At 39.2% G+C, this 12,999-nt stretch overlaps 2 protein-coding genes across 11 annotated transcripts in view; one reads left to right on the top strand and one right to left on the bottom strand.

The window, feature by feature from the left end:
* Spata4 (spermatogenesis associated 4) overlaps nt 1-2,455 on the top strand; it is an 11,740-nt gene extending 9,285 nt beyond the window's left edge. Inside the window, exon 5 of one of the 2 annotated variants that reach the window (XM_050147317.1) lies at nt 2,208-2,455. In XM_050147317.1, coding sequence (XP_050003274.1) covers nt 2,208-2,350 — 143 coding nt within the window. In that variant the 3' untranslated portion in view covers nt 2,351-2,455. The remainder of the gene's footprint in view (nt 1-2,207) is intronic. The other variant, XM_050147316.1, reaches the window with a different exon arrangement.
* A 4,292-nt stretch (nt 2,456-6,747) lies between these two features.
* The window catches only part of Wdr17 (WD repeat domain 17), a 62,944-nt gene continuing 56,692 nt past the window's right edge, over nt 6,748-12,999 (bottom strand). For all 9 annotated transcript variants that reach the window (XM_050147293.1, XM_050147295.1, XM_050147297.1 and 6 more), the window contains 4 exons: nt 12,346-12,447; nt 9,895-9,993; nt 9,121-9,304; nt 6,748-7,323 (listed from right to left, as the gene is read on the bottom strand). In XM_050147293.1, the coding sequence (XP_050003250.1) occupies nt 7,204-7,323; nt 9,121-9,304; nt 9,895-9,993; nt 12,346-12,447 (505 nt within the window). In that variant the 3' untranslated portion in view covers nt 6,748-7,203. The remainder of the gene's footprint in view (nt 7,324-9,120; nt 9,305-9,894; nt 9,994-12,345; nt 12,448-12,999) is intronic.

The raw sequence follows: 12,999 nt of genomic DNA, 5'->3' as shown, positions 1-12,999 counted from the left end.
TGAAAAGTAAGAGTAAAAGAAAATAAAGCAAACTTCCATAAGCCTTTTTCTACAAGTGGGATTTGTAATAAAGGCTCCAGCTTGGTGGGACTGTCAGTAGAAACAGTATGGAATCGACCCTGGTGGGAAGACCACAGGGAGTTTGCTCCATTCTCATCTCCTTGCTTCATTTTTCTTATGGCTGTTGGATTTATTTAGGGATGGGAAAATGTCTGAGCATGGTTTCCTTCCTGTGTAAGAAAGAGAGGCAAGAAACATACAAAATCCTGGACCACCACATTCACACAATGATATGCAAAGAGTAAATTAATTAATTAAAAGAAAATAATTTAGAACAGGGCCTGTGTGCTGGCTCTATCAACTTGTCAAAAGCTCGAGTCATCAATGAGGAGGGATCCTAAACTGAGAACATACCTCTATGAGACTGAGCTGTAGGCAAGCCTGGAGGGCATGTTTTTTTATTAGTGATTAATGTGGGAAGGCCCAGCCAGCTTGGTGGTGCCATTCTTGGGCTGGAGGACCTGAGTTCTATAAGAAAGCAAGCTGAGGATGCTATGGGAAGGAAGCCAGTAAGCAGCAGCCATCCATGGCCTTTGCATCAACTACTGCCTCAATGTTCCTGCCCTGCTTGAGTTCTAGCCCTTACTATTTTTGATAGTGAGCTGTTAGATAGAACTGTGAATGAAATATACCTTGTTACTTTCCAATGAAAAGTAAGAGTAAAAGAAAATAAAGCAAACTTCCATAAGCCTTTTTCTACAAGTGGGATTTGTAATAAAGGCTCCAGCTTGGTGGGACTGTCAGTAGAAACAGTATGGAATCGACCCTGGTGGGAAGACCACAGGGAGTTTGCTCCATTCTCATCTCCTTGCTTCATTTTTCTTATGGCTGTTGGATTTATTTAGGGATGGGAAAATGTCTGAGTGCTTAACTGAATTGCCAAAACACTTTTCTGATTGTGGTAATTTAATTTGGGAAGCTCTAAAACCTCACACAGGTCTTTAGAAAAACTGACCGCCAAACTACTAGGCAAGGTAGTGTTTGTATGTGTGTAATTCCTCCATCATTTGGCAGGCTGAGGCAGGAGTCTTAAGTCTTAGGCCAGCTTGGATTACATAGTGAGATGCTGTGTCTAAATAACTAGATAAGAAAGTAAAACGAAAGAAACAAGGAAATGAAAATAGCTTGCTCTCATTACTTCAGAAAGAACTTCGAATAGAATGAATGTTTGAGTTAAACATTTGAAAAAATACAGTGCTGTGTAGACACTTCCTCCTTCATAGTGTTCTTTCAGCATTCCTATTAGTGACCCTCTGGATGGCCCTTTAAGATCTGTGATTCTCTTCTTTCTTCCAAATGGCTGATACATTTGAGGGAGGATCCCCTCTGGATGGGATGCTGGACACACATTATCGCTCTTTACTTCTCTCAATCCTGTTCTAGCCACTTAGATTCTTGAGCCACACAAAGAATAGAGGAATGGTGTGAGTTTGATTTGAGTAATTAATATGTGAAAAGTATTTAATATTTTTTATTCAAGTAATTTCAGGTCAGTTTTTTTTGATGAAAAGATACAATGATTACTTCAAGTCAGCTTTTATGAAGTGAAAGCTAATAGAAGGAGAAAGAAGCACTACACTAAGGATTCTGCTGTTTGTGTGTGGTCAGAATCTCACTAAATTGCAGGCTGTTTTCTGGAATACAAAATTCCATTTAGCAGTAAAACAAGCTATCATTTCAAAACTTATACTCTTTAGTTTCTATATTCATTTGCCTCAGTCTTGTGTCTCAAGGGACAACAAAGGCAGATTTCTTAATTGCCACTGGCCCATCATATTAGAACTGAATGATCTGGAGTCTGGCATGCAGCGTGTATGACAGAGTAATGGGAGTTCTATAAACTGTGTTATGACCTATGCTAAAGCTAAGTACAAAATCATGTCTCTGTTCAGCTGCTTTCTGAAGCAATATCTAAAAATACTGAGTTATATCAAATGTACCAAAATAAACCCTGGATATTTTTAGGCATTGCTGACAAGATTTGGAGGAGGTAATGCATTCATGTATTATATTATACATATGATTTAAATATTTTGTTCATTAAGTATAACTAGTGCTGAATATATTTGATGTATGAGAGAGATACTGATAGGGCTATAGATATTTCATAACCATGAATTAATGCTTTGTTACTTTAAATATCTTAGAAAAATCAAGCAATGATGACAATATACATAGAGAAATTCAGGTGAAGCGAAGTGGAACACCTTCTTGTGAGTCTGTTAAAAAACCCATGAGAAATGTGGCAGAAACAGCGATGGACCCCTGTGAAGTATCTTTGAAGAAGTAATGTCACTAACACCTACCACAATATGAGAACATAATGACCCAGTCGTGGAAGTATTTAATTAATAAACAAATTGGTGTCTTAGCTGTAATTGAGCTAAAAAACATCTGTCTGTTTTATGTGATTCAACAAATAGCTTGTCAGTATCGTCAGAACACGGACAAATGGGTGACCCATTTGAACAAGGCCTTGGGGAACTGAGAGGGAGGTTCCAGGAAAACATGCAGAGGAGCCTTTTACCTCAGGTGCATTTTGTTCCCTGGATTGTCCTTGGATGCAATTTCATGCCTTCGGCAACAAACATTCAATTTATAAGACATGTTTATTCTTGTTGGATGTTGCACCATAGCTAGAGAACCCCATCTGGTGAAAGGGTGTGCTGAGCACTATCCTCTGAATCTGGGTATGGCCTTCTGCTTTGCTTTCATGCTTTTCCAGATATAATCTATAGTACATGCCGGGCAGTTGTGTTTAAAGTGGTCTGCCCTGAGAAAGTTTTGGAAAATGGCTGCTTTGTTAATATTTAGTATGTGCTTATTGGCATTTATTTACATATTTTTCTGATAACTTTTTTCTGAACTCAAACAACTCAAGAAACCTTGCTTTCTTTGTTTCATTTATATATAAAGGTATGCTGAAATTAAGGTAAAATTGTCTACACCATTAGACTATATTTTACCCTAATATTTAAGGTCCTCAAATCCCAGGTCTTGCAGACAGATCTACACAGGTCAGTGAAAGTCGACAAGTAGGTGCATCAAGAAACCACTGAACACAACCAAACTCTTGTGACAAGAAATAGTAGCACCCAGCTGGGAAAGTTTATTGGGTTATATAGGGGCAGTGGTGGGAGGGGCACTCAAACACTGGAATATCCAGGTGGGTAACCATGGGAACACTGGAGATACTTCAGTTGTGGTCAGAAGCATTCATGTGCTAACTGCCATGGTCAGGAGTGTTCAAGCATTGCTGCTCTGGTCAGCATTTGTATTTGATTAAAATTTCACCGCTGAGGTTATTAGGGATTTTCTGAGAATACTTCACTCTTTTGTTTCTCAGCAAAACCAAGTCTTCTAGCAAAACTGGTAGAGCCTGGGCCAGCACTCTAAAATATTGGCATCAGCTCTACCAAGTTGGTGACCCCGTCTTGGGGACTTAGCTTTTCAGTCCTTCATCGGTAATAAGGGACAGCAATAGTTGTCTTAAGCCATTTACAGCTGAATAGAAATATTGGGAAAATGAAGACTTGGAATTCTGGTCACAGGCAGGGCCTCAAACTGACCGATAGTGATAGGAGACCTGAGGACATTCTATCAGATCGTCTGGTTCACTGAACATGGGGTCAGCTCATTATTTCCTGAAAAAAAGTCTGAAGAGACTGGGTAATCATTACTATGAGGAGAATGCAGGTGGGAGGCCGAGGAGAGGCACCAGCCTAGAGGCCACAGGAGAACACAGTGAGGGTCCTGTATTAGAATCAGTCCCTGGGGCTCAGACTCTGCATGCCAGGTCCTGTAGGGTTTTAATTTGCTCTTCTACCTGGCCAGACTGCTTTACATAGCAGCAGAATCCTTCTTGAGAATGAAACAAGTGCCTTCTTCCTTAGCTGCCAATGGGTCCTAGGGACCTTTGATCCTGCAGTGCCAGTGAGGCCAGAAAGCTGAGCTGATTTTTTTTTTTTTTTGGCAGTTGGGTTGAAGTGGAATGCTCAGTGATGTGTGTTATGTGGGTGGGGATCTGTTGAGATGCAGACTCTGACCCATCCCACTGCCACCAAGTCCATGACATCCACCAAGATTACCAAGTTTTCTCCAATCACAAGTAGATGGGCTACTGCATCCCAGTCCATATGGGAGGATTGGGGAAGATTATAGACTTACCCTTCAACATATAGAGGAACTAACAAAGTTGGGAGCAAGGACCAGGGATAGATGCATCTCTGCATTTATAGAGCTTAGAGTGACACCAGAAGAGGGTCCCTCTGGCGATAGTACGGGTTTTGAAACTGAGCTAGCCTTATAAGCAGATGAGCTCAGGAATAAATGGAGTAGATGTCCGCGTTACCTTGGAGAGGGGGATGGCACCACAAGAGACCATAGCAAGAGAGCAGAGAGAGGATATGATACTGTATTGAGGGACCCCATGTCTCTACTGAAGGAAAGTCATTTAAGATCTTAAAAGAAGCTACAGAGAGATGGGAGAACCAGGAACAACAGAAAATGACCTCAGTGGTGAAATTTTAATCAAATACAAGATTGAGTAAACAAAAACAAAAAGATTTATCACTCGAATTGTTTAATAAAACACTGATTGGTCAGTAGCCAAGCAGGAAGTACAGGTGGGCAAGGAGACTAGAATAATTCTGGGAAGAGGAAGGGCGGGGTCAGGAGTCACCAGCCAGGTGCAGAGGAAGCAAGATGAGAGAATGCTGCACCGAGAACAGGTACCAAGCCACGTGGCTAAACATAGATAAGAATTACGGATTAATTTAAGAATAAAAACTGATTAGTAATAAAAGTGAACTACCAGCCAAACATAATTAATATAAGTCTCCTGTATAGTAATTTGGGAAGCAGCTGTGGAATGGGGCAGGACAGAATCTCACCTCCAATTACAAAGATGGTTTCCATGAGGAAGGGTTGAAAAAGTTTAAGTTTATAGAATTCCGAGTCTAGGTTAGATACTGATTGTTAATGGCCTTGCCTGCAGTGCCAGTAGGGGTGGAAGAGGCCTTCTTTCAGGACTCTCCTTCTGTGAACTGGGACAGCTTCTCTCACACTGACATGAATACCTCTTGTAATCCCTGTCAGTCCACCTTTTGTCTTCAGGGTTTTGGATGGTGAAAGTAGCCATACCATGTTCAAGCCGGAAGTGAAGTTGTTGTGGCTGCATGCCTCACCCTGGCTCAGAGTAATAATTTCTACATCCTCGGTTGTGATATACATCCCAGGAAGAGTCAACCAGACAGTCCTTATCTGCTTGATCATAAGGAAAACAAAATATTTGGGGTTATTGTGAAAGTGGAGGCAGGGGTCTTTGATGGCTCGTGCAGGTGGGAAAGGTAGTACAGATCTGAGAGCAGGCTGCATGAGAGCCAAAGGTCAGCTGGCTCTCGGAGTTGCAACCAAGGAGGGGACAGAAGGTGGCACTGAAGATGAATGTAGTTTGGGCAGAGTATATATGAAATGTCCATGTCAGTCATCATGCCTGAGAGATTAGGAGGACAGAGAAAATTCCCAGCAAAAGAGGGCAGAAAGAGTCCATTTTGGGTGTTCTCAAGGACAGGAGGCTAGTCAGCATTCTCCAGAGGAGCAGAACTGATAGAGTGAATACAGGTGATAGATCGATAGATTTATTAAGTTTACAGGCTGTCAATTGGGATTAAAAATGGGTCTTCCCATTTCAAATAATTTAATTAAGAAAAACCCCTCAAAAGTACATCCAACCACTTGTGTTTTAGTTCACTGCAGATGTGGTCCAAATTGACAACCATCATAAATAGCCATTATAGAAGGCAGGCTAGAGATTCTTAGTTTTAGTGACCCCCATCTACTGGCAGGAGTACTTATCTTAGCGGAAGGATCAGGGGCCTGTTTGAGCGATAACAGATGGGTCCAAGTCAAGACTCCCTGGAGCTTAGCCACTGTTGGGGTGGTGAGGATGCCCAGATGTGGGAAAGTTGTGGATGAGAGGCTGTCAAGAAAACCCACTTCCGTGGTAGGGTGGTATGGGAGACGGGTCAGCTGAGTGTGGACACAAGCAGCATGTCCACTGAGAAGGTGTCTTAAGAGACTAAGTGAAGGGAAGTAGTCATAGAGTGCGCCTGGTTCCAGAGGAGGTAAATTTCCTAGAAGACTAGAACAGCAGTACATTAACGAACTCAAATGGGTGGAGGGAAGGGGACTGGGGCCTGTCCTGAATGTGGGTTAGGCTGACAGGTAAGAGCTGAGCGCAAGGAAGGTCAAGTTCAGAAGGCAATTTTGGTCAATGAGTTTTAATAAGTACATTAGCTCTCTACCTTTCCCGAGGATCTAGAGTGATGCCAGAGGATCTAGATCCCGAGGATCTAGAAGACGAAGATGCCAGAGCTCTTGACACTAGCAGGGTGGTGCCTTAGGAGATGAATGCCAGGCCATTATCTGACTGGACAGAAGTTCAAATATGAGCAGAATCTTCATGAGGTGGAAACATGCCATTTCTGTAGTCTCAGCAAAAGTAGGGAAAGCTCCTACCCATCCTGAGAAAGTGTCTACCCTAGTAAGAAGTTACTTGTTTTTGTTGTTGCTGTTGTTGTTAGGAGGCATATGTGTGAAATCTGCCTGCCAGTCTTCCCCAGGATGACTATTTCAAACTTGGTATGGATTAAAGGAAGACGGGTTCACAAAGCCCTCTAGGGAAGTTTGTGGATGGGTGCAGGGGGTGGGGTGACCCTGCGTGATGGCTTTAAGAAGACCAGAAAAGCTGGGGTAGAAGAAGAGAGGTTGGAAGAAGTGGTGAAGAGATTGAAACCCAACATGAAAGGACTTTTGGATATCTGTCTGTAAGGGCTTTGCCTGAGCATCAGGAAGAAGTATCTGTCTTGTAGAAGAAGCTGGCCCTACAGGCCTGAAGTAAATTACAATGTCCCTGTAAATGTAAAAATAATATCATTTACCAACGAGATATGTATTTTTTTCCTTTGGAATTGTATAAATATTTTATTTTTGAAATCAATAAAATTTAATATTATTCCTTCATATCTTCCAACCACCAACCCACCTCCCAACATATTCTTCAACAACCAAAATGAAGGTGATAAATACCCCAAATTTCTTTTTTTACAAAAACTACTAATTACGGAGAAAAACAATCTGCAGTCAAAATGGATTGAGTCGTATTCCAGTTCCTAAAGGTGAGAACGGATTCACCTTTGCCCACATCAGAGCGTCGTTCAAAGCAACAGTGGATTTCCCGTCTTCCAGGAAATACACAGGCCCCTGTGCAGAGTTGAGAAAGAGAAGATGAGACTGGACATTTGCAGCAGTGGCTGGAAATTTAGAGGCATTCACCACTAGCTGTAGAAACACCTTCAAACACTTCACTCATGTACCTCCACTTTCTGATGCAAACAGCCATTAATATAAATTAATGCTACAATTTTAACTCTTTGTATCTAATAGTACTACAAATGACAATAAGTGCTGTTAGTTCATTAACTGCCCCAAAGTTAACTTAAGTTATGAAAGCCCACTGTCAATAACAGATCTGGATATACTTGATTGTGTTAGTTAATGTAGCTGATAGCAGCATGGCTGGGAAGTGACTGAAGCCAGAAGCTTGCATCTCTCTCTACAGAAGAGAAGGGGGCTTTGGCTCTACATGTGTGTGGTTTAAAATTACACTCTGTCTCATGACTTGAGAGACTATTTGTAGTTTAATCACATCAGTTATTAGTACATCCTGAGTAGTTCTGAAAAGTATTTCAATCTGTCTCACTCTGCTCCGAGGAGGAAAAGAATAGTGTAATAAATAAATAAATAAATCATAAGATAGTACAATTTTAGTTTTTTGATCTATCAGGTTCTGTTTATAATAGTAAATACCTGTTTTATGGCTTGCAAATTATTTTTAGAGTTGGACAAGTTAATCATTAGTTAACTTCACATTAGTAAGTACTTGAGATGCATAAAACACAAACATATTAATTTCAAGTTAAAAATCCTCTAGAAAGGTATTACTTATTCAATATTAGTTATATATGCATTGGGATAATTTGTATATCCTATTGTGGGTATGGTCCTGTGTAAAGGAAAAAAATCAGATTTATGGTAAGTTACTGGGTTCGCTGTTTTTTTTTTTTTTAAATCTCTAAACACAAGTGAATGATGCCAGTGTACAAAGTCGTGTGTCCCATGCTTTTGGAGATTATTGGTGTGTTCTCAAGAGTCTGGCTTACAATTGAAGAACTAAGCTATAGGCAGGGATTGTATTAATGGGTGGCTATTCCACTTACTGCGAGTATCTGGATCACTCATTGGCCTGCCATGTCATGACGATGAACATGATTTTACTATTTCAGCGGGACTATAAGGACATGCCCATTAATGTGTATAACCCTGGCAACTGGAACACTCTGTGACAGATTGTGATAATCCACTTTGCAGAATTTGGCTTTGTTTACTGCTCAGGGACTTCTACTCTATGATAATGAAGACGTCTCTTATAACAATCTCCTTGGGTTCCACTCAGAGCTCTAAGTATTGTTCATCATTAATTTGTCTATATGTTAAAGAATGCTCTTCTGAAATCAGTCATCCTCCGTGATGAGTCACGGTGAACTTTAATTTTGTTAAAGTTCAGTAAAATAATGTAAGATCAGTGATATACATCTATTGGTTTTATTTTATTGTGCTTATGCAACACAAATGGAGCCTAGAAAGTAAAATACAGTCTTCTGTGACAAAATCATATGTAATTGTCGATTATCTCACTGGCTTACTTGTTTTAAGATATAAAGTATATTTTTAAAAAAGCCTTGTTTCTATATAGGCAATAAACTGCTGCTAAATGCGTGCATTACACAGTTGCTTCAGTGATAATAGCTCAGTGATCACATCTCTGGGGTTTATCTTAAGGGAAAAGAGACAACCTGTATTATCACAGAAGCACAAAGGTCGATATTTTAATACTGAAATCTATACATTTGCCAGGTTTACTGAGCTTACATTTGTTTGAGGATAATATGCAAAACACATAATAGAAATATAAAGCTGATGTCTGATATTAGTCTGTACCTGAATTTTTAGTCCAGTAAGACAAGAGATGTGAATGTCTGAATGGCTTGGAAGGTTTGACCCAGTCACATAATCTGGTCCAACAATTCCCTTGAGCGGCTCTTCTTTCAGTCTCTTTAATAAAGTTTCATAAATGGTTCGTTGTGAATCAGAAGGGGGTGTATATGGAGACTCTTCCGATGATCTACGTTTTAAACAAATGTTCACATTTCATTTTTAATGTTGTGGAATAATATATTTTTGTTTACTTGGAAGATGTGTCACTTTGATTGGCTTGATAAAAAACTAAATGGTCAAGAGCTAGGCAGGATTTTTAGGTACAGAGGATGCCAGAAGTCATGGAAGAAGCAGGAAAGCAGGATCAACAGTATGCAGATGAGGTACAAGCCTTGGGGCAGCACATAGATTAATATAAATGGGCTAACATAAGTTATAAGAGCTAGAAACTAAGCCCAACCTATCAACTGAGCTTTTATAATTAATAATGAGTTTCTGTGTTGTGATTTGAAAACTGCCTGGCTGGACAGAGAAAGAATCTTTATGTTCTAATTAGTCCATCATCCTATATAGACAGAGACAAATAAATTAAGTTATTGAAAAACAACTTCAGAAAGGCAGGGATTAACATCACAATAAATTACTATTAAGTATATGCTTAAAAATTGACAAATTATTTTCCTAAAATCGATTTAAAAATAACCATGCACATCCCAACACTTTTGTCTGTAACACTAAATTCCTTCTGCATTTGAATGCTATAGTGTATTCACTCACTGGTTGGCAGACTGTGTGCAAGCTCTCCACGCATTCAATTCCTCAGAGAGATGTTCTATTTTTAAAGGTACCGACACCACTCGGCGTTTTAATAGCTGACTGAAACATAAAAAAGAAGGCATCTGGCAATCTGGCATAACAGCAAAACATCAGACAAAACAAATGAACTTTAATAACTGAAATTTTATCTATATCAATTGTTAAACAGTGTGTATGCACATACAATTATGTATGCTAGGCACATATATGTTCGCTTATATGTTTATCACTTAAGTCCCTGGTAAGTCTAAAATGCTTAAGAAACATGGCTGGAGGAGTGATTGCAGCTAATTATGAATAGTCTATGGAGCTTGGTGAGACAAGACAAGCAATGTTGAAGGGAGATACAACAGTTAATCAGAACGTTGACTTAGTTCTGGATAACAGGAATATAAATGCACTATTAGAAAAGGAAAAGGACTCAATTTGAGAAGCTTGTTTTACTGGAGAACATGCTGAGTTTAAGGCTGGAGTGTGGTGTAAACCCCTAGACTCACACATCAGGTAAAGCTCAGAAACAAGGTTTCGGTGCTAACTGTGCAAGCCTGGCAACCTGAGTTTGAGTCACAGGATCCATGTAAAGATGGAAAGAGAGAATCTGCTCCACAGGGTTTTCCTCTGCCTCCTGATGTATGCCTTAGAGTAGGCATGAACACTCCACCCCCATCATATGTACACACAAACATGCACACACAGATACACACATGCACATATGCACACACACTTTGCAAATGAACCTTCTGTAGAACAAATAATAGCACAGAGAGAGAAATGTGAAAATATGAGTGTTTAGGGGGCAGGGAAGCAGGGAAGAAAAGAAGTGGAAATAAAACCGACAAGACGATAGGGAATTGGAGATTTAGTATACCATGAAAATAAACCCGGGCTTCAGGACATAATAAGCATCATAAAAAAATTATCCGTAACTGAGACTTCTTAAAGTTCTCTTTCTTAATCATCATGTTTTCCATTACCTAGACATATTCTATGACATTTCTCTTGCCTTACATATAATAACTTTTGCTTTTTATGCTTTGTTCGATTCCCAATTTCTGAGGCAGCCTCATTCTGTATGCAGGCTTATGTGGCACTCTCCATGTAGCCCAGGCTGGCTTTGAACCAGTGGGAATCCGTTGACCTCAGCTCCCTATGATGAGATTGCAGATATGAGCCGCCACTCCCTTCTTCCATCTTTTGATTATTACTATTATTATCTTATATATTATCTATATATTACTATAGATTAAATTATACTAATTTAAGAGATTTTTTTTCTCTCCCTTGTCATCAGTGAAGTCACACATAGGTGGATAAATTCAGCATGATTTTAATGTCAATGAAACCCCCTACTGATCCTATATTTTAAAGTTGAAAGTGGGTTTTGACATTTGGTTTGTTGCCTGTACCTGAACAAATTCTCTTTGAGCATCCTGATTATCTTAGTCTGCCTTATCACTTAGCTTGTACTAGGTAGTAGCGGCTGCTTCTTCAACAGAGTTATTAGGAATAAGAAAATTTTCTATTTCCCTCACAATCTCCTACCTTCTGTCGAAGGTACTCAGAAAAACATGTTCCCCTAGATTCTAAGCATCAAAAACCAAAAGGTTACATACTATACCATTTAGCAAGTTGACGGAGTTGTAAATTAATTTCTGGAAATACTCTGTGAATTTGCTCACTCCTCGAATCACACTCATACAAGGAGATGTGTCTTGTTAAGCAGTGGGATGGATTAGAAATGAAGAACTCCTGTTTCAGCCTTGGATTTTATCTTTGAATGAAGGAAGTTTTAAGTCTAATGGACAATGACTGAAGTTTAGCAAGCTATTAGAGAATGTAGATGGTTGACTGACAGGGTTATAAAATCCAATCTATAATGAATGTAAAATACTTGCTTAATTGCTTCTTAAAAATGTCCTTTACTTGAGATTGGGAACTAATATATATGGCTTCCTATAGTTTAACAGTGGTGTTTTGCAGTGATGGAAGTGAAATGCAGGCATGAATATGGATGGGAGACTTTTTAGAAAAAAATTAAGAAGTCTGGCCTGCAGACACTCTTTTAAATCCACTTCTACTGCCTCTGTGTTCTCTCTAGATTGCAGACACGATGTATAGGGGCTAGCATGGCTCTTGAAACCTTGGGAAACTCAGAAGGAAAGAGGCTAAGAGTTTCAGAGTAGAAAAAGTAGGAAAGATACAGGTCTTTGATGGAATTGCTGGGCCATTTTGTGAGTTCTGGGACACCTCTCTGAAGCGCCCTGATAGGCAGACATCAACACATCCGAGAGCACATAACAAGAGAACAAGTGAATGCAAGAGAACACAATAATGCATTCAGTTCCTGTGACCTACTTAGAGGCTATGTACCTTAGTACAAAGGATTTCTCTACAAAATAGTTTTATTTTTACCTTGTATATTCATAAAGAGCTGGAACAATGCTTTGATACTGTCTCCTGATAGCCAGTAAGGCACCAATGTAACCACATAATATGAGTAATTCATTTCGAGCACTGAAAGAGAATAAATTTATTTTTAACTTTTACAATTTGAAGCATAAGGCACTAATCTCTTACATCATTCAAACACATCTGTTTATATTCTGACAAATGATACTTATAAAATACAATTGGGGACTGATGAAATGGTTTAGTTGCTGCTCTTCCAGAGGTTCAGCTCAATTCCCAGCTACCACATGGTGGCTCGCAGCCATCTATAATGGGATCTAATGCCCTCTCCTGGCAGGCAGGTGCACATGCAGACAGAGCATTCATAAAAAAGAAATTAAATTAAAAAAAAAAACAGAAATTATAAAAAAACACACTTACGAAATTTTGCAAAATTGGAGAAAATGATTTATTCATTAGATAAAAATTAATCCAGACTTCTTATTCCAAAATAAATGCTATGAAATAAATTATAATTTAAAGCAAGTATCTTTAAATAGCATTTAGTTCTTATCTGCTTATTTTATATATTTAACAATTTTGTGTTTTCATGCTGGTACCTGAACTAGAGTCCTCAAACAAAGCAAGTGCCCTATTGTTCTAGTTGATTTGCACGGT

This window comes from Alexandromys fortis, unplaced genomic scaffold (assembly GCF_014885135.2).
Source record: "Alexandromys fortis isolate MF-2015 unplaced genomic scaffold, M_Fortis_MF-2015_v1.1 scaffold_32, whole genome shotgun sequence".
Taxonomy (NCBI): Eukaryota; Metazoa; Chordata; class Mammalia; order Rodentia; family Cricetidae; genus Alexandromys; species Alexandromys fortis.
The sequence above is the reverse complement of the archived record's forward strand: the minus strand, read 5'-3'. Positions and strand labels throughout refer to the sequence as shown.